This window comes from Pomacea canaliculata, linkage group LG14 (assembly GCF_003073045.1).
Source record: "Pomacea canaliculata isolate SZHN2017 linkage group LG14, ASM307304v1, whole genome shotgun sequence".
Classification (NCBI taxonomy): Eukaryota; Metazoa; Mollusca; class Gastropoda; order Architaenioglossa; family Ampullariidae; genus Pomacea; species Pomacea canaliculata.
In genome coordinates this window covers 2149646-2171271 of record NC_037603.1, presented here as the reverse complement: position 1 = coordinate 2171271, position 21626 = coordinate 2149646, and the positions used below count along the sequence as shown (strand labels likewise).

The following is a 21626-nucleotide window of genomic DNA, read 5'->3' as shown; positions in this document are numbered from 1 at the left end:
ACGTGGTAATGGATGGCGTTTCTGCTGCAGCAAATCTCAAAACAAAGAGCAGCATCTGTCGTAGGGAAACCACGACCGTTCGGCATGCAGAGTGGCAAAACTTTTTTCTACGAGTTACCTCCCCTTTTACACAACACAATTTGCTGCTCTCCCCTGTCTTCCGTTTCTGAGATCTTTATTTTTCTTTTCTTTTTTTTTTTCCAATCTCCACTCTGATGTCGACGGCTGTCCTTTTTTATCTACGTATCGGCATTGACTTGGGTTTTTATTTTTCGCTGTCATGCTTGACGCCTGAGTTATGAACCGCCTAACCCTGATCCTTATTTAAAATTCAAAGGGAAGTAATGCTGCCAGTGGGTCAACGAATTTGATGTGTGGATAGTTTTTATGAGACGTTCGTTTCTCGTCGTATTCAATCTGCCTTATTCGATTAGTATTTCATGTCAACATCCTCCACAGGCTGCTTTGTTTGTCTGGTCGTTCATACAGTATCTCCAGCATCTGTGCCTATTTTGTTCGTACAGCATTCTACACACGCATGCCATTCTCCAAGTGGAACTTCAGACACCAGCTTACACAGCTCTCGGTTATTTTGTTGTTATCAGGATTTTTTAAAGTTCGCAAAAATGCCAGTTTTTAAATGCAAGCTGCTCACAAGGTCTGGTCACCATGGAAACCACAAAGTGATTGTAAACACCGTATGGTATTTGTAAACAATTAGCCTAGTTCAAGAAAACAGAAAAAGAAGAAAAAACATTAATAGAAATATTATGCGTATTACATCAGCTCTCTGTCGTTATAAAATTCTTTGTATCTGCTTTACACTCTCTGCATGTTTCCAACCAGCATTATTTAAAATTATTTTTCAGATTTTTTCTTATTATTATTTCTTATTACATTCTTTGCTTTCTTGTTTATTCAAGCTCCAACATTAATTTCTTTTGATTAAATTGGTTCAGAAAGTTTCTATAGTTTGTCAGCGTGTCTTTAAAACAGATCCCTTTGCTTCTTTATTTATCCCACCTACACATTCACGGTGAGCACACACACACACACACACTCACATGCACAAGCATGCACACACACACGCACATACTGATCCCAGGGCAAATCACAAAGTTTGCTAACAATATTTTTAAGAATCTAAAATCTCAGAAGTTACTGGCAGTTACAACTCTTGTAAGGCAAAGCCCTTCTTCGGACACCATGGATAGATACCCATCGTCTCTAAAACTGCTTTTTGTCTGTACAACAAAACAAGCTAAGACACTTAAACCTACTTTTACATTGTCCTGGAACTGTTGGCAGCAATGAAGACTCAAGCTGCTCTGTCACCTGAAAAAGTGATCTGCATGAAGTTCACATTACCAGTCTTATCGATACGACCATGTGACACGAACGTGCATCATATATCGCTCAAAAATGTAGACTGAAATCTTCTGGGAGCCGAAAAAGTTGAATTTCGATCTCATAAATTTACATTAACTCAAAACTTTCTTCTTGGTTTCTGAAATTAACAAACCGATTTTTCTCTTATATGTCTGGACTTGTCCGTAGGACATGGAGGCATTAAATTCCTCGTTTTACCATGTGCCTTCGAGGTCCTTTCTTCCCCTGATCTTTGCTACATATTGCATGCTGGGACACTGCAGAAGACTTCCAGACAATGTAAGTTGTTATCTTTGCTATCTAGAAAACTCGACTTACGAAGATTTGCTTTAGGAGCTTTACAAAACATGAATAAAAACCTTCTTAGATACTATTAAACGCTGATAACAAAACTGTCGTCGACAAACTCTGCTTATCTTTGCGACTAGTATATCTGCATTAATAAAGCACAAAATTCAAAGCCTTTGCTGAGAAATCTGAGGGTTTTCTCTTGTCAAGAAAACAGTAATTTACTAAATATTTACCAAGAAAATGGCTCTGACATAATACTTAACGAGAAAAGTTTAAGAAAGAACTTAACTAAAACTTTACAGCGTTATGCATAACCCAACCTCAGTCTCGCTAATTGCAGAAAAATCCATTGAAACCGAAGGATTATTCTTAACAAAACAAATATGTACAAGTCTGCTAAGTCTGTGAAAGATTTTGTGTAGCCATGATACTCCTTAGGTTAACAACTTTCGTTGCATCTTCTTGATAAACGTGTTCAGAGGACTGAATGTCACCGATGCACGATTGTCAGCAGCAAACAAGTTCAACTCAAATAATGTGAGCCTAATAATTGTTGAATAATTCTCTTAACCAGCAGCAGGTTGGAAGAAATCAAATAAGTTTCGTAACGTGAATAATTGCCGTGAAAATTAATTCCTAAGAGATTGCATATTAGTCCACTGATCAACAAATTTACCGCCTGCGTGTTAAGTGGAGTTTGAAAATAGATGGAAAGTAAAACAGTAATGGACAGGCGGCTTCGTGCACAGATCGACTGAAGTGCAGAATAAAAAAGACTATTCACATAAAGTTCAAGAAGAAAATTGCACAATGCCTAAAATAGTTATGAATGCACGACAGGAGAGAAGGGGTGGAGTGTATTTAAATGTTTTATTAAACAGGTTGGGTTCAAGCTAAATTTACATTGTGTGTGTGTGGGGGAGGGTAGATGGGTGGGTGGGTGTGAGTCTCTGTATCAGTGCTTTCTCATGTATATAGCTACATTTACATTGTGTTGTTGTGTTTCTGTGTGTGCGGATATGGTGTCTGTCTCTCTGTCCGTCTGTCTGTGAGTGGGTGCTTTCACACCAGTAGAGACAGGAGTTAAGCAGCAGGCAAGTGATAAAATCCTTTAGTCAGCAAGCATGTCAACAAGTCAGTGATTTTTGTCAGCACAAACCCTGAAATCACAAAACTAACAAGCGAGAAATCAACTCACAAATCAATCATTTCATCTCACACCAACACTCCGTAGACTTGCAGGTAAACAAAGTCGCTGTACACAGCCCTACCATCGCGAGGCAAGTGATAATAAACAAAAATCGATTAACCAGATCAATCACACTCGTACATTCAAAAGAAAGCGATGTTTCTCTGTAGGTTCTGCTTGCTGGGTACTTTACACCTAGTCCACGTGACATTCATCATTCAGCAAGGAATGGAGAATGAACCATCTTTGCCTGTACTTGCCTCCAAGTGACTTTCTATTATTTTATTTATTTTTTTAAGGATGGGAAGTAATAACTGACATTAATTTAAACTCCAGACTCATCTTAATTTCTGTCGCTTTTCAGAAAAAACTTTCCGAACATAAATTTGATAATGAAGCCTTTAAAGATGCTGGAACAGCTAATCACCACTCATCCATCCGTTCCATTACAACCTGCAGTTCCCACCCTCTACCCGTCACACGCATCTCCACCTGCTTCCTCTACCCCACGCCTGTCTCTTGTAACGAGCTTCAGCAACAGCTGCGCGCGCTGTAGAGCGTTGCCATGGATACTGCCGAAACATCTCTTGGCCGAGCGTCTCCGCCAATCGACAGCCGCCATCGATTTTTTGGTGTGGCTGCGCGCGCAGGCGCTCGTCTGCGGCAGGATGGGAGCTCTCCGCTATAAGAAAACACGTTCGGCTCTCGATTAAGGGCTATTGGAACTGTCGTCTGCTCGCGAGAACACTGGCTAATAAGCGAGCACCGAGCTCTCACAAACTTCCAGAAAAGCAAGTTAAAGAGGTTTTGAAGTAGTTACACTGTGGGAATGGTGTAGAATTAATTTTGTTAAGAAAAGGGGGATTTTTTTTTACAGTTCTGAAAATATATCTAGTCTTATTTAGAAAACAGACTAGTCGGGACACAACATCTCAGTTACTCATTAACGAGCACGGAGGGTTCTTCAACTTGTTTGCCAGTCCGGAGGAAGTGAATTAACTTCCCGAGTCCGGTCACATTCTCCGATATCAAAAGTAAGTAATGTTTTATTGTGACTTTCACTGACAATTTTTATTATGGCTCTAGTTAATTTTTCTGTGTCTTTTGCTGGCAAGTATGAATGAAGAAATATTTACAAGACAAATCTGTTAATGAATATTCTAAATCAGTGGAGACCAACCGAGGCTGGAGACAAGAATATTAACCGGTTCGATACCGGTAAGGTGCAGAAAACACCCCAAAGTTACCCAGCTTTATTACTGCCTGACTCCTTGAAGTGTTGGAATATGATAGAGAGAAAAAATAAAAGAAAAGATAGAGAAAAGAAGTGTGCGCTTTCCTCACAAAAGAAAAACCAGCCCAAGATAAACGATCGAAAGGTTATTGGACTACCTTTAACCTTTGACCTATTAATTTATAAATGTCTTGATGTTCTTTACTTTTTTTCTTTAATAATTTAGTTGTGCGTATATTGATAAAGTACTGTGTAACGAATCTTAACATTTCAAATTTAATCTTTTATCACAACTATTGCGAAAGTTAATACAATATCGTCTGGGATTTAGTTTTGAGTCAAGTAATATTCATTCGTCTGTCGGTTTAACTTAGAATTCAATACTGTTTTAGTAACTCTGACACCGGCACGCGTTCAACATTCAAAAATCTTTTAAAAGTTAACTTTTCTCCATTACTGCTAATAAAATTATTATTTTATTTTTATGTTATTATTATTATAACTGGAAGTGGATAAAGGGGACAACTCAAGGCGTTATTTGTTGTCTTCCCATGCCTGAACACGCATTTAGTTGGGACTGGCATCCATGCATTCACTGTGATGCATCACAAATAATTGTAATAATCAGTGTAGCATACCATGCTACCCATTCCAACCGTAGTTGTGTAACAGGCTACATTTAGCCTTATAACTGAGCTTTCATCAGAGAACTCTTTATTCTGTCCAATCAACAAGTTTAGACATTGTACTTTGGAAACCTGTTCCTTTGTACAGACGAAGTAGTACCTGGTACACATTGTTTTTTTTTTTTTACTTTAGAAAGTAAGAAAGTTTCTGTAAGAAACCAAGACAACTGATAACTACATTTTAACGTATGTTACCATGGTAATGTGATTGTGCACTTTTCCCCATAGTGAGCGTTTTTACATCCTACTGGAACCTTTTAGTTCGTCAAGCATTTTCCACTGCTTCCGTTTCCCCAGGGCATGTAGGAAATTACTGCAGAAGGCAAACGGCTCAAGAGGAAAACTGGAATCCAGAAAGAGACTCTTTTTTGTGCACAGACTGGCCATGACTTTGGCATCCAACAATTTTAGTGAATTAAAGAAGGGTAAAAATATCGCGATTATTATGCAGCAACAAAGAACAAAAAATTAGCTAGCTGACTATAATGTCTGACAACTTTTTTTTACTTGTTAATATTTTTAATTTGTCCACATGTATGCAAAGATTTTTTAAAAATTGCTAATGACACTTTGTCAAAGGATAAGAGTAAATAATAATATTTTGAGCAGTGTTGAAAATTGTTTATGGTATACCCTACTAATAGCTAATTAAATTTTTACTTTCGTGTCATGTTAAATTCAGTCAGTGTTCTAACATAAAGGCGCTTCTTAATTGGACAAATCTTTGACAGATGTTTATAAACTTTTTACATTTAACTTTCCCAAAATTGCTCAAACTTTCGCCCCTGTGTGTCTGATTAAAAATATCTTTACAGACGCAGTAAGTGCGCTCTGAAAACCAGAAAACATTTACAGAGCTAATCCACTTACTTGTAAGAATAATAGTATTACATAAATGAATAAACTAAAAATAAATACAACAGCATGCATTGAAACAGTCTTGAATTAACCTGGAAGCCATGGCAACTGGTCAAATGCATTTTAAGGCTGTCAAAAGGCATTCTGACAAGTCTGAATGAAATTTTCACAAAGTAGTTTGCTTGACAATGGAGAAGAGTTTATATATAAAAGCACAAGTAATCTACTTTCGGAGACCGAATTTTGTCCAAAAATATCAGACTGATTGTCATTTCAGATTTATTCTAACTCAGTTTTCGTCTACTTTTGTTAATCACTTTCTGTATATCTTACCTCGGCGCGAAGACAGTTAACCTTTCTATTCAATTTACTTAATTTATTTACAAGAATTTTCCTGCTTTCGGTCTAGTGTTGATTAGGCTGTAACGAATTTACCCGCAGGTTTTGTGTGTGTGTGGTTTTTGGGTTTTTTGTAAATACCTTCGGCAGGCTAAAAAGTGGGATCAGAGGACTAAATTGGGCAATCAAGTCCACAAACATCAAGGAGATAATGCTGTTTTCTGTAGCGTGTGAGAGTTTCAAAGAGGGTACTGAGAAAAGGGTCAATAGGTTTATATTTTTATGCTACAAAGTTTCAGGCCTTTCATATTCGAGGGATGCGACACTATAGCGAAGATTTTTCAATTTTGAAAAATTCAGACATCGATCAGCAACCACTGGAATGTGGATAACTGCCCGCCGGCTATAAATGCATATTGAAAACATCAAAGAAGCTTAGTAAAATAAAACACAAACATCAAGTTCATTCTTTTTTTTATGGGTTGCTTTATTTTTGGTTTGGTTTATAATTCGGATAATTTTACTTTTGCTGATGTTGCTTTAAGTGCATTCTTTGCGTGCTGTTGTGTTAAGTATATAGATGGGAATTTCTTTAATAAAAAAAAAAAAATCTGTAACTGATTCATTGCAAAAGTATGAATCTCATCCAATGCAAAAAAAACCTTGTTTGGGAATCAGAAAAATATCAAACATTTTAATTATCTCCATAGCTGACTCCTAGGACCTTGAAAATCGAGAAATTTTACAGATACCCAGTTAAATGTGGAATAATTTTAATTTTCCGGGACACCTTGGCTAATTAGTGAACACTTTATATCACAGTCTAGAAAGATGAAGCTTTCTTTTTTTGTGATATGTGATATACATTAGATTCTGCTTTGATTGGTCCTGGAATTTTCCAGAGCATGAAAATTCTAGAAGTCTCTATTGACTAACCGCTTGCCTCCCCTTGGTTTATCCCGACTTCGGCCTATTGCATCCTTCGGTTGATCTTGACTCTGTCCCTTGTCTCTGTTGGTTTATCCTATAATAACCTTTTTGAACATAATGGTCTGAATTTGGTCTTTGCAGTTTGTGGGGCTGTTATTTTTGCTGTTGTATTCTGCATAGCTTTATTCCTCGCTATTTTCTTTCTCTTCTTCCTTTACTCCTTCGCTTCATCTCTTACTGTTCTCCTTCACTACCAGTAACTCCTCTTTTTCTTTTGTTAAAATTTTTTATTTCCCTTTAGTTTTCGCCTCTTTCTCTGAACGTGTTATCAAAATGAATTCACTTTCTGATAAGGGTTGTCTGTGCTGTCCCGCCTCTGAATTCTACCAGCTTTTTGTTATTATAATATGTGCTGGAGGCGAAACGATTCCTTGGACATTATAATTAGGAAGCGAGACAGAGATTCGTAAACCGGATGCGAGATTGAAAGAAATAAAGATACAGAGACAAGGCTAACAGACAGGCTTACAGAGAGAAAGAGAGAGAAAGAGCTGGATCAAAAGAATAGAGAAATGGAAGAAAATGCAAAAAAAAAACCCAAAAAAAACCTAAAGGAATCAAAGCAGGAATGGGTATGTATTTGCGGGTCTTTTGTGGTTACATATGTTTCTTGAGAGAGAGAGAGAGAGAAGAGACAGATTCAGTTACTTTTTTTTTATCTTTATCCTTCCATACTTTATGTCGTTCAGTGAGGAGGAAGCATCGCACGTTCACTCTGTTCAGTTTCCCAGAACTGTAACACAAATAACAATTTCACTCATTTCACTCAATCATTCACTCAATCGTTCCTTCTTTTTCTCCTCGCCAACTTGCTTTTAAACTCATTTATTCACTCATTATTATCACTGACATAATGAGACATTCATTCATTTTTCTCTCCTTTTTGTCATCCATTCATTTGTCATTTTTTCATTCACAATCATTCATCTTGTCTCATTTACCTTCTTTCTTATTCAGGGAAAGTAGGGGGCGCGCTTCCAGACAATTTGATCTGTCTTTCTCCAAAAACCACTAAGCTCTATTCAAGGGTAATCACATTTCGACAACATGTTCTCTTCTCTGTCCACAAAAAGCAGACAGTGTAGTGGCTGACTTCAGGCACATTAAGTAGCAGCAACAGACAGAGCCTCTCAGTGGAGCACTTCGTGTCCGGGTGTGGTAATAAGATGGGTACAAGGTCTGGCGGCCTGACGGACATACATTCGGACTGATTATCGGAAAAAACCTACCCAAGATAAGAAAGTGGGCGGAGGAAAAAAGAGTGAGAGGGCAAAAGTCGGGAGCAGTGAAGAGAAAAACAAATGCTCTACCCAAAGGAAGATGTTTGCCGGCAAAAATAGTAAAATAACATACAACACAATCAGGCTGCACCTAAGAATAAGTACTAATACCTTTGCAGTGCAGTTTCTACCATATTTTTTATACCTATTGCATTAATTTCTGTTTTGATCTGTAAAAATCAAACCCACACCTCCCTTCTTTCCTCTCCCCCAAGACTTGTACAAAGTCAATAGAAAATATTCTTGCTTTCAAATACACATTTTGCTTAACCGTGGGTAGAGTTGCATACCCTATGGGTTTTGAGCACATATACATCATTTAAAATACAATAATCTCACTTATTCAATTCACATAACAGTCTGTGCGAGACAGGCAATAACATAATAAAAAAATGAAAAGAAAAAAGCCAGATATTGTTCTTGTCGTCTCACACTAATGAATCTCAATTGTTTGCCATCCCCGAGAGCCCGCCCGTGCGGTTTGGCCTCTCCGATTCCAATGGCGATCAATCGAAGAGTTTCTTTTTCTTTTTTGTAGAATGAGAAATTTCGAAACTGTAGTCAGACGAAATTAATGAATAGCATCGCGCAGTTCCTCTTTATAACAATCTACAGCACCTCAGTGAGCAAGAACTTCTTGAAACTTTGATGACCGGAAACCCATAACTGTTACAGTCCTTACCTTTTTTCTCTTAAACTAACTTATATACAATTAATTTATATAAAATTCATGACATTTCCGAGAGGTTAGTTTATCCTTGATAGTAAACCTCCACATGATTTTGTTTGGAATATGCTGGTCGACTAAACGAGACGGTAGATGAAACACAAAGTGAAAGAATAAAAAGAATAAATAATTATTTGATGTGTAGGAGATATAAATTAATGAGAAAAAAACACATGCTTTGATGCATCCTGGGGAAAGTACCATGTCCTCAATGAGAGATGGACTGAGAAGAAGCTACAAAAGCTCAGTGAGGTGTGCCTCCCAGCTTCCGCTGTCTGAGTCCATATTAACTGCACCTCCGCGACCCTCGGGAATTACTTCCTTATTTTTTGGAGGTAATGTGGTCCCCAAGGTCCCCCTGCCCCCACAAGGCTCAGCGATAACGAGATTAAAAGTGGGTACAAAAAGCTGCATTTGTCTGGGAAGGTACTCCCTCCCCTCTCTCTCTCTCCAGTTCCGATGGTCTGATTTCTCAAAGGAGAGAATTTCATGCCTTCTGCACTGATTTCCTGTCTATTTCTTTTCTCTCCCTCCCTCAAGAGCATGCGTGGACACAAATAAATGTATATCAAGGCCGATACAAGTGCGTATTGACAATCAAAAGTTATTTTTGTAATTTCTGAAATAACGATGTAATGAACACATATTGTGTGTGTATATGGGTAATTCTCTCTTTTCGTTGGCCTGCTACATAAAACACTACTATACTCCAGTTCCATAATTAATATCACACACTTGTTAATATGTGCTTCTTTCGTGTGTTTCCTTCTTTTTTTTAAAAAAAAAACTCCTTCATGTGGTCAGTCCTACATTAAATAAAGTCCAAGTCTTTCGTCTCTTTTTACTTCTTGTCTTTGCTTCTCGCTTTCTATCTTTGTTATCTTGAAGATGTTTATGACAATTTGGATTCTTTAGTAATTAGTTAATTAACGATTTTGCGCATGCTCTGATATATAATTCCTCATTTTGTTGCGGAAGTGATCTCTAGTGAACATTGTAGGCAGCACATCTGTCGACCAGTCTTTCGATAGTTGCACTCGCCACTCCTTTCTCGACCCCTGACCCTCTACACACATATCATACATACTTAAAGTGGTATGCAAGAGGACACCGTGCAGGTGAATGATGGGTCACGTGCATATATAAACGATCACACTCTTCATATACTGACTGTACTAGATGAAAAACAAAAAGAATGGGGAAAAAACGAATGTCTGACCAAATGAATGCGTGAAAGAGTGCATAAAGGATGGGAGAAAACATGAATAACAAAATTAGAAAAGGTGAGGGACAGTCTGTTTGTAGGCAGGACTAGTAAAATGCTAGCTTGCATGACTTGAAGTCTTTGGTCTGGGTGTTGCCAGTCCCTCCATGATGAGGCTCATGTAAGCGAACTTCCTTCATTCGGCCCTCGACGCCATTTGCATGAGAATCATGTTGACTGCCAGCATGGCTGGGTGGATTTAATACCCGAGTCAAGTGCCTGGCCACCACTGATTACTGTCGTTAGCAGAGGCTAGGCATTTGATTTAATACGCGTTCGAGGTGCATGACTCGGTGCAGGAGAAATGACATTACAGACGAAAATAGAGAAGGAAACAAGAGAAAATGTGGCTCTGATCGCAGACCTGATGGTTCATGAAGGAAGTAACCAACTTTTACTAACGGTCTTCGGAGTAGCGGCTTGACCGCGTAAGCTCATTCGTTATTTGAAATGTTTTTTTTTTTTCTTTTTCTCTCTTTCCATTCTTATTTTATCTTATTGTACAATGAAAGTAACATCTATCTACTTATGTATCTACCTATCTATCTTGCAAAAAATGCAGATAGTCTGGTGGAGAGCTTTGGTCTCCTGGACCGGCACATCCAGAGACGTTTGGCACGCAAGAAAGTAATTTTCTCGTCCCTTGCAAGGACGGACAAGACAGTGTAGGTTTCTCTTCGCATAAAAATGTACATCCATTTGCTGAGACTATAAACCAAAGGCTATAAATAAAAAAGCAAACAAATTAATTTATCTCTGTCCGACTGTTCCTTGTGCTTGATATACTGATGCACGTTTGAGTTCTTGCTGAAGTCTGCATGGTGTAAGAATTTTTTGTATACTTTATACGTTTATTGATTTCTAGGAAATTTTTTTTTTTTTAATCTTGTCCTAATCTTATTTATATCGTACTCCTTTAATTTTATTCCTCTTCCGTCTTTCGTGACAAGACGAAAACAACATAAAACTTTCGCAGTCGGGCTGTCTGCGTATTATCTCCTCTTTTCTTCTTTCTAACATCTTACAGAAACCTTACTTCAAGTTTTCAATATCTTATTACAAGCTCTTAACTGTTTTCTGGTCAAAGAAAGCATTCCCAAAAGGCAAGTCGACTCAGTTCCCAAATGATCGACTTCTTCACAGGAAGGAAAGTGAGTTTTGTAAACCGTAGCTAAAACGTTTCTCGTCTCTTTAACAAAATGTCAACGCTGTTAATTAAAGGCGTCGGGGGAGGAAAAAAATCGAAGAATGCTGTGGCGAAACATTAACAAATCGCTTAGCCAATCGATCAAACTTACACAAAGGAGTATGTTCCACCTTTTCTTGGTGCGAGTCTGGTAAATGTTACGAGGTAGAAAACTCGGCTCCAAGGAACGGTAAATCGTGTTCGTTTAATGCAAAAGTTATTGTTCCTCAAAACCTATATACTTAGTGACTCTCTCTCTCGCTCTCGTCTGAACAATTATGGGATGTTTAGATATGAGGTGGACACCTTCTTTGGACATTTTGCCTCGTAAACTACTGAACTCTCGACCTACCAGACCCTCGGCAGCTCTTTGCTTTTCCAGGGAACACGATGACTTGCACTTAGGTAAGGGTCGGTCACCCAGGTCAATGTGTGCAGACCTGGCAGGTTACATCTGCCATTGATATTTTGTCTGAGACCTGACGGCACAAGCTTTTATTGTACCCTGTTGCCCAGAACCGGAAATAACTATTTCTTTAGCTTTTGTTTGCCCGGAAAGGTTTTCCATTCGGGCGTGGAAAACGAACTTTTGTACAATTCATAGTCGTGTCATATCCATTTCCCAAACCTTATCTCCTACAGGTAAATGATTCCAATTTACAGGTAATTGTCAATCATTCATCCGTCAGATTCAATGTAGTTACTTCTGGAAAGAAAGGGCCTGTAAAATTGGGGGAAGGGATCCTTTTTTAATATCTTCGAACTTGAAAATAGGTGTTATAAAGTAGATTCTACTTGCAAACATGTTGTTCTTATATTTCAATTATTACCTTTCAGGGATTTTTTTTCCTGCCACTGCGTTGAGCTCAACCTCCTGACATGCGAAGACAATAAAAATGACAATATTAGCCTGACACATTACCTCCTGCTCCGTTTCCTAGACGTCAGAGCCTCTACTCCCGACCTCCTTTTCTATTTTAGGAGAATGATTTTCCTTCCCTCTGCCTGTGGCTTCTTATCTTCTATCATAATTTTTCTAGACAATTGGCCAGACAGCAGGTTAGTTAAAAACTTGAAAACTGCTTGATTGCATTGCTCCTCGGTAGGTCATCTATTATTCTGTTATTTTCCTTCAAAAGTGTTCTTACATCAAAAACTTCAATGTCTGGGTTCTGATTTGTATTTCACTTTTTTTAATATGACCGCCATGTTTTCTTTTCATCCTTCCTTCCTAAACCACCTTTTTTTTTTACTTCTTTCTTTGATTTTTTTTCATTTTTTTTAAACCTTTGTTGGTATTTTATTAAACGCTCTTCTCTCGACATAATCTGTGACCTTTCGTCAAAATTTTGTACAAGCAGACACGTTCTTTGCCGAGAGCGGAAGTTATTTCATAATGTTCCGGAGACACTGCCCGGGGTAGATCGGTCCTTCTAAGATGTTCATGTCAGCTGGAAGCACACAGAGCTGGTGCTGCAGTTCTAGTCTGTATATTCAGGTGTGGGTAAGGAAGGAAGGAAGGAAGGAAGAAGAGAAACGGTGTATCCTTATTAGCGTTGTCTCTAGAATTGACTTTCTTCTAAGCGACTGTCAAGGTGTATTTGTGTTTTGGGGGCTTGGGTGGGTGGATAGGTGCATTATGATATACAGCTTGTAGAATGCTCTATTGTTTGCATAATCATTAGTAAACTTTTGTGCCGAGAAATAGAGGATATACGGCGCTCAACCAGTTTGCCATGTTTGTTATGTGTATTAAAAATTAATGTCTTGGTGCACACACTCTAAATCAGTTGTACTTCGCATGCGCACTTGTTTCACTTTATATCCGGAAAGAGAACTGAGCCAATTAAAACACGCTAAACTATTATGTTGCTACCTTTCTTTTCTACTTTTCTTAAACATTTACATTTAATGGATGAAGATTAAATAAAAATGAAAGCCAGTAAGAACTACTACATATTTTTTTAAAATAAATTCATCTACAGCAAAACTAGTTTAAAGTCTGTTCGGATATGGAACAACGTCTCGTCATACAATCAGCAAATGATACAACCCCTTCCCCCCCCCCCCCCGGCGGCCTCTGAAATTACTGACTAGACTCCATAAAATCACTCTTTTCAACGTGAAACGTTTGACAGAATTTTCTGGAGAATTTCTGGTACCTTAAAATTTTCGTGGCTCACTTTTTCTCACCAGCCATTTATCATCTGAGATCTCTACGTCACGTCATTCAAATGTTCAACTCACAGAGAGACAGAGAGACAGAGAGACAGAGAGACGGAGAGAGAGACATCCCATTTCTAATTTAATTTTCATGACAAGTGGTAAAGTGTAGGGAGTTCAGTGAAACAGATGTTATTAAATTTATTTTAATGTGTCTGTAATATACAAGACTGTTTAGAATAGCCGTACGCAAAACAAAATGAAAGAACTCTTGTTCAAGTTTTGCAATTATTCAAAAGACATGTGATGCGAATTATTAAGTTTTCCTTTTGTTTACACAAAAAAAATGAAGATTCACGAAAAAAACCAGAGGCGTATATGTAATCACTGTTCTACCCTATCCAACAATATTGCTACATCACAATAAATCATCCAATAAACAAATGCAGCAAGCAAAAAAAAGAGCATCGAGGTTTGAGGCGAGATCTGAACCGGGGACATCCGATCTTCTCTGCACTGATTTCAAGAGCTTATCCTCTTCTCCCACATGACCGCGCACAAAGCCAGATAGATGAAAAAACACCCGTAATAATTTGACCTATCAAAGAAGTTTATTGTTTATTTATATCTCTCAGCCTCTCGTGATCTCTCGCAGCTTTTCGCGAGGTCTCCCATTCTCTCGCGATCTTGCCAACGCCGTATGGCGTCCAGACGTTTTTACATTCCCCTTACAACCACACAGTGATAAAAGATCATAAATCCCCAGTCTGTGTGCTTTATCAGACCGGAAATTGAATGTAAATTAGCAGAATACCAAGGGCAGCTCACTCGCTTCTTGGCTTGATCTAATCTTTCTGTTCACATGAAGCGGATCAAGTTGAGCAGCAGTTTGAGTAAAGAGAAAAATCCGTGTGTGGATTGTTTCCCCTTAATTACATTATGTGACTGTCATCCTCTTCTTTTTTTCGTTTTCGATTTAACTTGCCATCTGCCTGGATTTGGCAACGAAATAACAGGAAATTGTCTCTTTAGTGTTCCTTATTTTTGCTGTAATCGAGTCAAGGAACATTTATCATCGCCTTCAGCGAACTTTATTCGTGTTACTTTCGCCATAATTATGGATTTGGTACATGAATTAATAAAGGATAAATAGAGTTTGACATAATGACTGATAAATACCTGCAGAGCAAAAATAATCCGAATGGTAGATACCCGATAACAGCCTTTGCTTACACACACAAGCGAACACTCATGTGTCGTTACCTTGCAAAACACCACAACACTGCAAATAATATAAGCTTTCTTAATAATTTACAACTTTAAACACTCGCTCAGCTAGGAGCCGTCCACTTTTTCTTGAGCTCAAAGGCAAGTATGTCTTCATACACACAGCCCTAAAAAAGAAATTTCTCGCCCTCCAGCAAATTGGGAACCTCACACTCTGCTCCATAAAATGTCTGACCATCCCGTTGATCGAAACTGTCTTTCTTTTTTCAGTCCTTTTTTTTCGTTCTTTCTTTCAGTCTCGCTCTCTCTCTTTCTTTCTCCAGTTATAGCTTCACCCTTTTTGTCTCCCGCGGCCATTTTCCCGTTATTTCTGCTTCTCGCCAGTCTTATCCAGTAAATTCCATTTATGATGCGAATGAAAGGCCGCGGAGGTCTCTATGGTAGCCGCACCTACTTCAAAGACTCTTGACGTGGGGACGACCTGATGCGGATGCAGATTAAACTACAGACGACTTGTCAAGTTGACCTCACTGGTCTGCAAAATACATTTCCGCTGCTTCCGGGTTAAGTAAACCACGTGATCTGACTGCCAACGTCAAGACTTTTAGCTGATGGGGTCAAACAATGTCAGAGACTGACTGGGTGAAACAGCAGCAGACGCCAGACAGGTTATACTTTTCGCCAGTCTTTCAATCTCTTCTTCTTTCTAAAGCAGTGCGATTTTTTTCTATATATTTACATCTTTCTGTCTATCTTTCCTTTATCATCTATTTATCTATAGAATTTTATATCTTTCTCCACTTCCCCATCATTTCTCACTCATTCGCGCACCAATTCACTCACAGGCGTGCACGCCCTCACATTTTTCATACGATTGGAAGTAAACATCTGTGATGGACACGATACCATGACAGCAACAATATCAAAATTCAGCAGACCTCAGTCCTTCCGAATAGAAAGCAAACACTCGGAAACAATTGAAACGACAGCGGATGTCAAGGGACTCTTTCAACCATTGGGTCTCCAAAAACAGGGGACAGAACAAAACTGTGGTTGCACCAGATCGGAAGCTGTTAATATAATCAAGACTATCAATAAATAGGAAAAAAATAGCAGCATCTTGGGACTCAGACAAAGAATTGTTGAAGGTTTTTTTTTTTTTTCGCCTTTTGCCTCGTTTTTCGAGCTACAGCTATTGAACGGATCACGCAGTAATTTGAAGAAGAGGCCAAGCGCCGTGACTCACAAAAAAGCTGCAGCCAAAGAAAAAAAGTCCTTTGCAAGAAGGTCTAGAAGTGCGCCAAAAAAGACCTAATGAGATTATTTGATCGCGAGATCCATCCAACCTGAAGAGTGTTGAAAACCCCACGGAGGGAAAATCAAATCCAAAACAAGGTAAATAAAAATGAGTGCTGCGGCACTGCCAAACAACCAAACGGAGATGTCAAGTATCGTAACGACGATTGTTGAAGACAGCTTGTGAAGATGGCGGAAGAGAGTGGGTCTGAGGACAGAGGTCAATGGTATGTAAACAGGGGAAGAAAAATCCGAAGAGGATGAAAAGGATGTCTGCAGTAGACTACAGGTGCAGATTCCGACTCTGTCTCCCATCACCCACTTCTCATAACAAACACACACACATCCCTGGACTGGTCTCAGACACACAGCGATTTCCGTCTTGTTGTCAGCTTCTTCTGACACTTTGGGATCAACCCTGTCAGACGCAGGTCTTGCTGGTCCTCTGTCAGATGACAGACGAAGATTGCGGACTTAGAGAAGGACTAATCCATTTTCTTACGGGAGGGGTGATAGGGTTGACAGGCATTGGTTTAAGTTTAAACATACCTCGCAGACAAGAAAACAATAAATTCTGGAAATTGGTCTTAATTTCAGTTTGGATAATTACATTGCAGGTAATCCTTATTTCTTCTGACACGAGCGACATACAGTTAACAGGTAAACACAGCACCGCTGGGGTACTTCGACTGTTCCACCCTTTGATGTTTTCTGACCTCACAAACCTGACATCTACGCATGTCCCGATTCTGAGGCTAGCTCGTTGTTTTGTTGTTATTGTTTCTCTGGGACAAAAGTTGTAAAATGAGAAACAAGAGAAAGATCGAAACACACACACGAACACATACACAAGAAAACATCTAACCTGCTTTATTTCATTAAAAACACAAACATTCTATGGTCTTCGTCTTCTTGAACTATTTAGCACCTTTGTGTACAAGAACGTTGAGGTCAACAAGAAGAAAGGAGAAAAAAGCGCACTGCAACTCACGACTTGACAAGATTTACAAAGGATGTAACCCTTGCAGCACTGTTTTCCTCGCGCAAACCACTTTTGTCCATAAAGAGCAGAGGAATCGCTTTAGTCTGTTAGCAGATGAACGATGCAAAACAAAACCACACACACATACACTTCCCTTCGAATAAAAAAGACATGCCTTCTCTACTTCAATTTTCACTTGGCTCGGCGTTGAGAGAGAGTGTTTTATCTTGTTAGCGCGCGGGGCGTTCCCATCAAGTCCGTTTACCTTCCCTCAGCTAATTATCATTTTCAGCTTCTGTAAGCCTCGATTGGCGAGTACGTTCTTAGGAGAGAGAGATAGATAGCTGATCACGTGATCGCTATATGACTTCCTCGTGCAGACTTTTTTTTAGCCCCGGTGCTCACACTCTTCTGCCATCAGCTCTATTATGCTAAACAAAAAAAAGTCCAAACCTATTTCTGCTAAACTTAAAATTAATGCTAGAATGTTGTTTCTAGAGTGACAGCCCTTATATTAGCGATAAACAAAGCTAGTGAAGACACTATATATATATGTTTTTGTGCGTAAATAAAGTGTTGTAGAAGTCTGTGGATCCAGTCAACAATAAACCCTGATCTGTGAGCATCGTTCACTCGGACACCAGCAGTCTTACCACTCCCAAAGCAATAAACAACTAAAACAACTCAAGACTACGGTACACGCTGCCCTGGGTCATGACCTTATAAGAAACCACGAAAATAGGAAAAATGACGTCAGCATTTCAAGTTAATTTGACGTTGATTTTTTCTGAGTGTCAGCATCTTTTTTTTGCGTGTCTGTAGAATTACGTCACCATTCTGTGTGTAGACAGGCTTTAAGGACGATAATTTGTGTTTGAGATGAGTGCTTGTCTTGAATCCACGGGTGTACACAGGCGTAACACGCATGAGCGCACTCACACACACACTTACACACACTCACACAAGCACACGTGTGCGCGTGTGCATATCCTAATATCCTACAAATGTTTATTTTTACAGCCTGGGTTTTGTCAGCTAGTCCGGAAATGACTTCATGTTTTTGTTTTGTTTTTTGTTGATAATGACCTCAGGCAAAAGATAAGTTACCTCAGGATAATTTGTTTAAGATGTCCCTCAAAATAAAGAATGGAGATTCTAAACTTCCTGTTGTAAGCATTCCTTCGAGTATCAATGGAAAGAAAATAAACCTGATATCCGATACCAACGGCTCGAAGTCATCACTGTGAAATAATGTTCGAGTGCCTCTGTCTCTCTGTCTCTGTCTCTCTCTGTGTGGATGAAGGTGTTTGGTTATGTTTGATGCCTGTGGGTGATTGTCATATGAGTACGAACGGGTGTATATGTAAATTATAAACTCCGGTTGACCTATTCGCTTTTATTTCTCTTTGTCCAGGTTACTCGACGACGACAGCGCCCTCTGGAGCATGATCATGGCGCGGCCCCTGACCACCATCTTGGCATCCATAGCAACGTCATTTGTCTTATTCAAGTGAGTTACGTTAAGTAGGAACGATTGTTCTGTTGTTCCTCCCTCTGTTGCACTTTCTCTCTCTCTATGCACTCAAGTACACTTTCTTTCTTTTGTCACTTGGAGAGAAAGAAAGAGAGAAATAAAAACCTGTAACAATGGACTTCCCCGTGTGATGACAGAATTTTTCACGTCTTGTCGTTATTTTGTTTTCAGGCTAACCAGTTGTGTAGTCGTCGGCGCACTTGCCGAAAATGAAGCTGATGTTGAAAGTGCAGACAAGCGGCGTCCATTTGACGACATCGCCAGCGGACTTGTCGGAAAGCGGAGACCATTCGACGAACTTGCCAGTGGGTTAGTCGGGAAAAGGCGACCGTTTGACGACATCGCCAGCGGACTTGTTGGAAAACGGCGACCATTCGACGAACTTGCCAGTGGGTTAGTTGGGAAAAGGCGACCGTTTGATGACATTGCAAGTGGACTTGTTGGCAAACGGCGTCCATTCGACGAACTTGCCAGCGGGTTAGTTGGCAAACGGCGACCGTTCGACGAACTTGCCAGCGGGTTAGTTGGCAAACGGCGACCATTCGACGACATCGCCAATGGTCTTGTCGGTAAGCGACGTCCTTTCGACGAACTTGCCAGCGGGTTAGTTGGCAAACGACGACCGTTCGACGACATTGCCAACGGCCTTGTTGGCAAGCGACGCCCTTTCGACGAACTTGCCAGCGGGCTGGTGGGCAAGCGAGGTCCATTCGACGACATCGCCAGCGGTCTTGTTGGAAAACGCCGTCCATTTGACGAACTTGCCAGCGGATTGGTCGGCAAGCGAGCTCCATTCGACGACATCGCCAGCGGCCTCGTTGGCAAGCGCCGTCCTTTCGACGAACTTGCCAGTGGACTGGTTGGAAAACGACGACCGTTCGACGAACTTGCCAGCGGACTGGTTGGAAAACGGCGACCGTTCGACGAACTTGCCAGCGGACTGATCGGCAAGCGGGCAGGCTCCGGCTGGCGCAACATGAAGTACTACCGCTACGCCAACAAGCGACCTTTCGACGAGCTAGCCAGCGGACTAGTCGGCAAGAGGTCACCGTTCGACGAGGTCGCTAGCGGGCTTGTGGGCAAACGCCGGGACTTCGACGAGTTGGCCAGCGGGCTCGTTGGCAAGAGGCCCTTCGACGAGCTGGCCAGCGGACTCGTCGGCAAGCGTGAGTTCGACGGCGACATGATCGAGAAAAGATCGACGGACGAGGTAGACAAACGTCCCTTCGGGGAAGTAGCCAGCGGCCTGATAGGCAAGAAAGACGATGGTGACGCCGCCCCGACAGAAGAGGACAGCTCTGCCGAACGGACTTACTAGTTAGTCTCCGTTAACCGAACGTCTCGTTGGCCATCGTAGTCAAACGAGACTTCAACAGTGGGATCCTTTCCTGCTAGATGTCGCGCTCAGTAAAAGAAACACAAAAATGCTGCTACGAATTGCATATCAGTACCTTGGAATCGAGTGCAGGTGAAGTGTACATCAAGGTGTACTTCAAAACACAGTTTATTTTTTCTTCAATTCGTCTAGTATCTCTTGCAAACTCTGTTGTATCCAGTAAACCTAAGGGTTTTTTTATATTTAGTATTAACTATATATTTGGGGAGTTGTTTATAGATATTTTTGTTTACCAAATGTTAAGGTAAATGTAGCTAACATTCGTAGCTGTATTTCGGGGTGGACTGTGATGGTTCTCGGACAGAATATGAAACCATGATTCACCTAGCTGCTGGATGAAAGGTTTCTGTTAACACTGTGATAATAAAATGTATAGAAGGAAGGGGGTAGATATTCAAATATGTGAAACAAAGAAGTCCCTTGTAAAGTATTTTTCTCACTTAGGGACCCCAGTTAAGGTTCAGCTGTCAATACGTCACAGTCACGTGACATGCAGCAACTGTTGAAACGTTAATGTGTATATCGATGAATTTTACGAGGCTGACATGTTTGGCACATATACCACTCATAGTAATATTTCGTGTTATTTTGGGAAGTTCGGTTCCCTACCTTTGAACTCCCTGGACATAAAACTTGACAGACTTCACCTGATACTTTTTGTTCCTTTCTTTTCTTTTTTTATCTTTGGTTTCTTTATTGTTCTTTTATTTTTCATTTTTCTTTCTATTTTTTTCTTTCATTTCATTTTTCTTATGTTTACTCTTTTTCTTTTGTGTTTATTTTACTTCTCTTTTCTCGTTCTCTCTTTCCTTGCTTCATTATTTGAAATTGTTTCTAATGTAGTGATACACAAACCTCAGGTAAAAGCAGGTTAGTCTGGACATGTTAAAAAAGGCGTTTAACTGACTCTGCCACACCTTGCTCTTGGAAAGTGGATGTTTCAAATAAAACAAACTCTGAAACTAACTGGCATGACTCGATTTTTTTCCTGGCTCTCTTTAAAAAGAATACTCCGACACCTGCAAATAGTTCTAACCTCTTATGCATCATACCCCTATGCTACTGTCCTTTAGTCCTAATCTATAAATGTTTTCATTATTATATTCATATCCCACATCGACGTATTCACTCATGTGAATTTCATATTTATTTTTTCCTGGATCTTGTGATTGTAAAGCGATGGACAGAGAACCGAAACATAATTATACATATTTAGGTTGTAGTTGGAGAGTGGTTAACCTGTTGCTCAACATCCTCCACACTAGGACAGGTGGACACAACTTATATGACTTCCAGTGAGAGAGCAAAGAGATGGAACATAAACAAAAAAAAAAAAATGGTTGCGCGAACGAAGAAACGAAAAAAATAAAATAAAACGATGGATGAAAGGAAAAAAGGAAATGGAACTGGAAAAAAACGAATATTTTGAAACAAAAAAACAGAAAGTCCTGGTAGAAAAAAATAAACGTTTAACCAAACTCTCGTGTTTTTATTTCTTTCCAACTTCTTTCCTATTTCCGTCTGTCTTCATTTCCTTCTTTAAGATGTACAAGTTGATGGAGTTCTAGGTAAGCCAAAAGATGGACCCTACAGAG

The 21626-nt window shown here is 39.7% G+C and overlaps 1 protein-coding gene across 2 annotated transcripts; it reads left to right on the top strand.

Moving 5' to 3' along the window:
- Nucleotides 1-3579: 3579 nt before the first annotated feature.
- On the top strand, nt 3580-20997 carry LOC112555760. Of its 2 annotated transcripts, XM_025224256.1 has the most exons (4): nt 3580-3903; nt 18516-18611; nt 18807-18891; nt 18976-20997. In XM_025224256.1, the coding sequence occupies exons 2-4, from the start codon at nt 18547-18549 to the stop codon at nt 19951-19953; spliced, it is 1128 nt and encodes a 375-aa protein (XP_025080041.1). In that variant the 5' UTR covers nt 3580-3903; nt 18516-18546; the 3' UTR covers nt 19954-20997. The 2 variants fall into 2 exon arrangements, with proteins under 2 accessions (XP_025080041.1, XP_025080040.1); XM_025224255.1 differs by having other exon boundaries at nt 18807-20997.
- Nucleotides 20998-21626: the final 629 nt, after the last annotated feature.

Excerpts from the sequence above, each read along its gene's own strand:
- LOC112555760 (XM_025224255.1), top strand. The coding sequence starts at position 18,547 with ATGATCATGGCGCGGCCCCTGACCACCATCTTGGCATCCATAGCAACG. Across the intron at positions 18,612-18,806 it reads ACGTCATTTGTCTTATTCAA|GCTAACCAGTTGTGTAGTCG; the intron begins GTGAGTTACGTT and ends TTTTGTTTTCAG.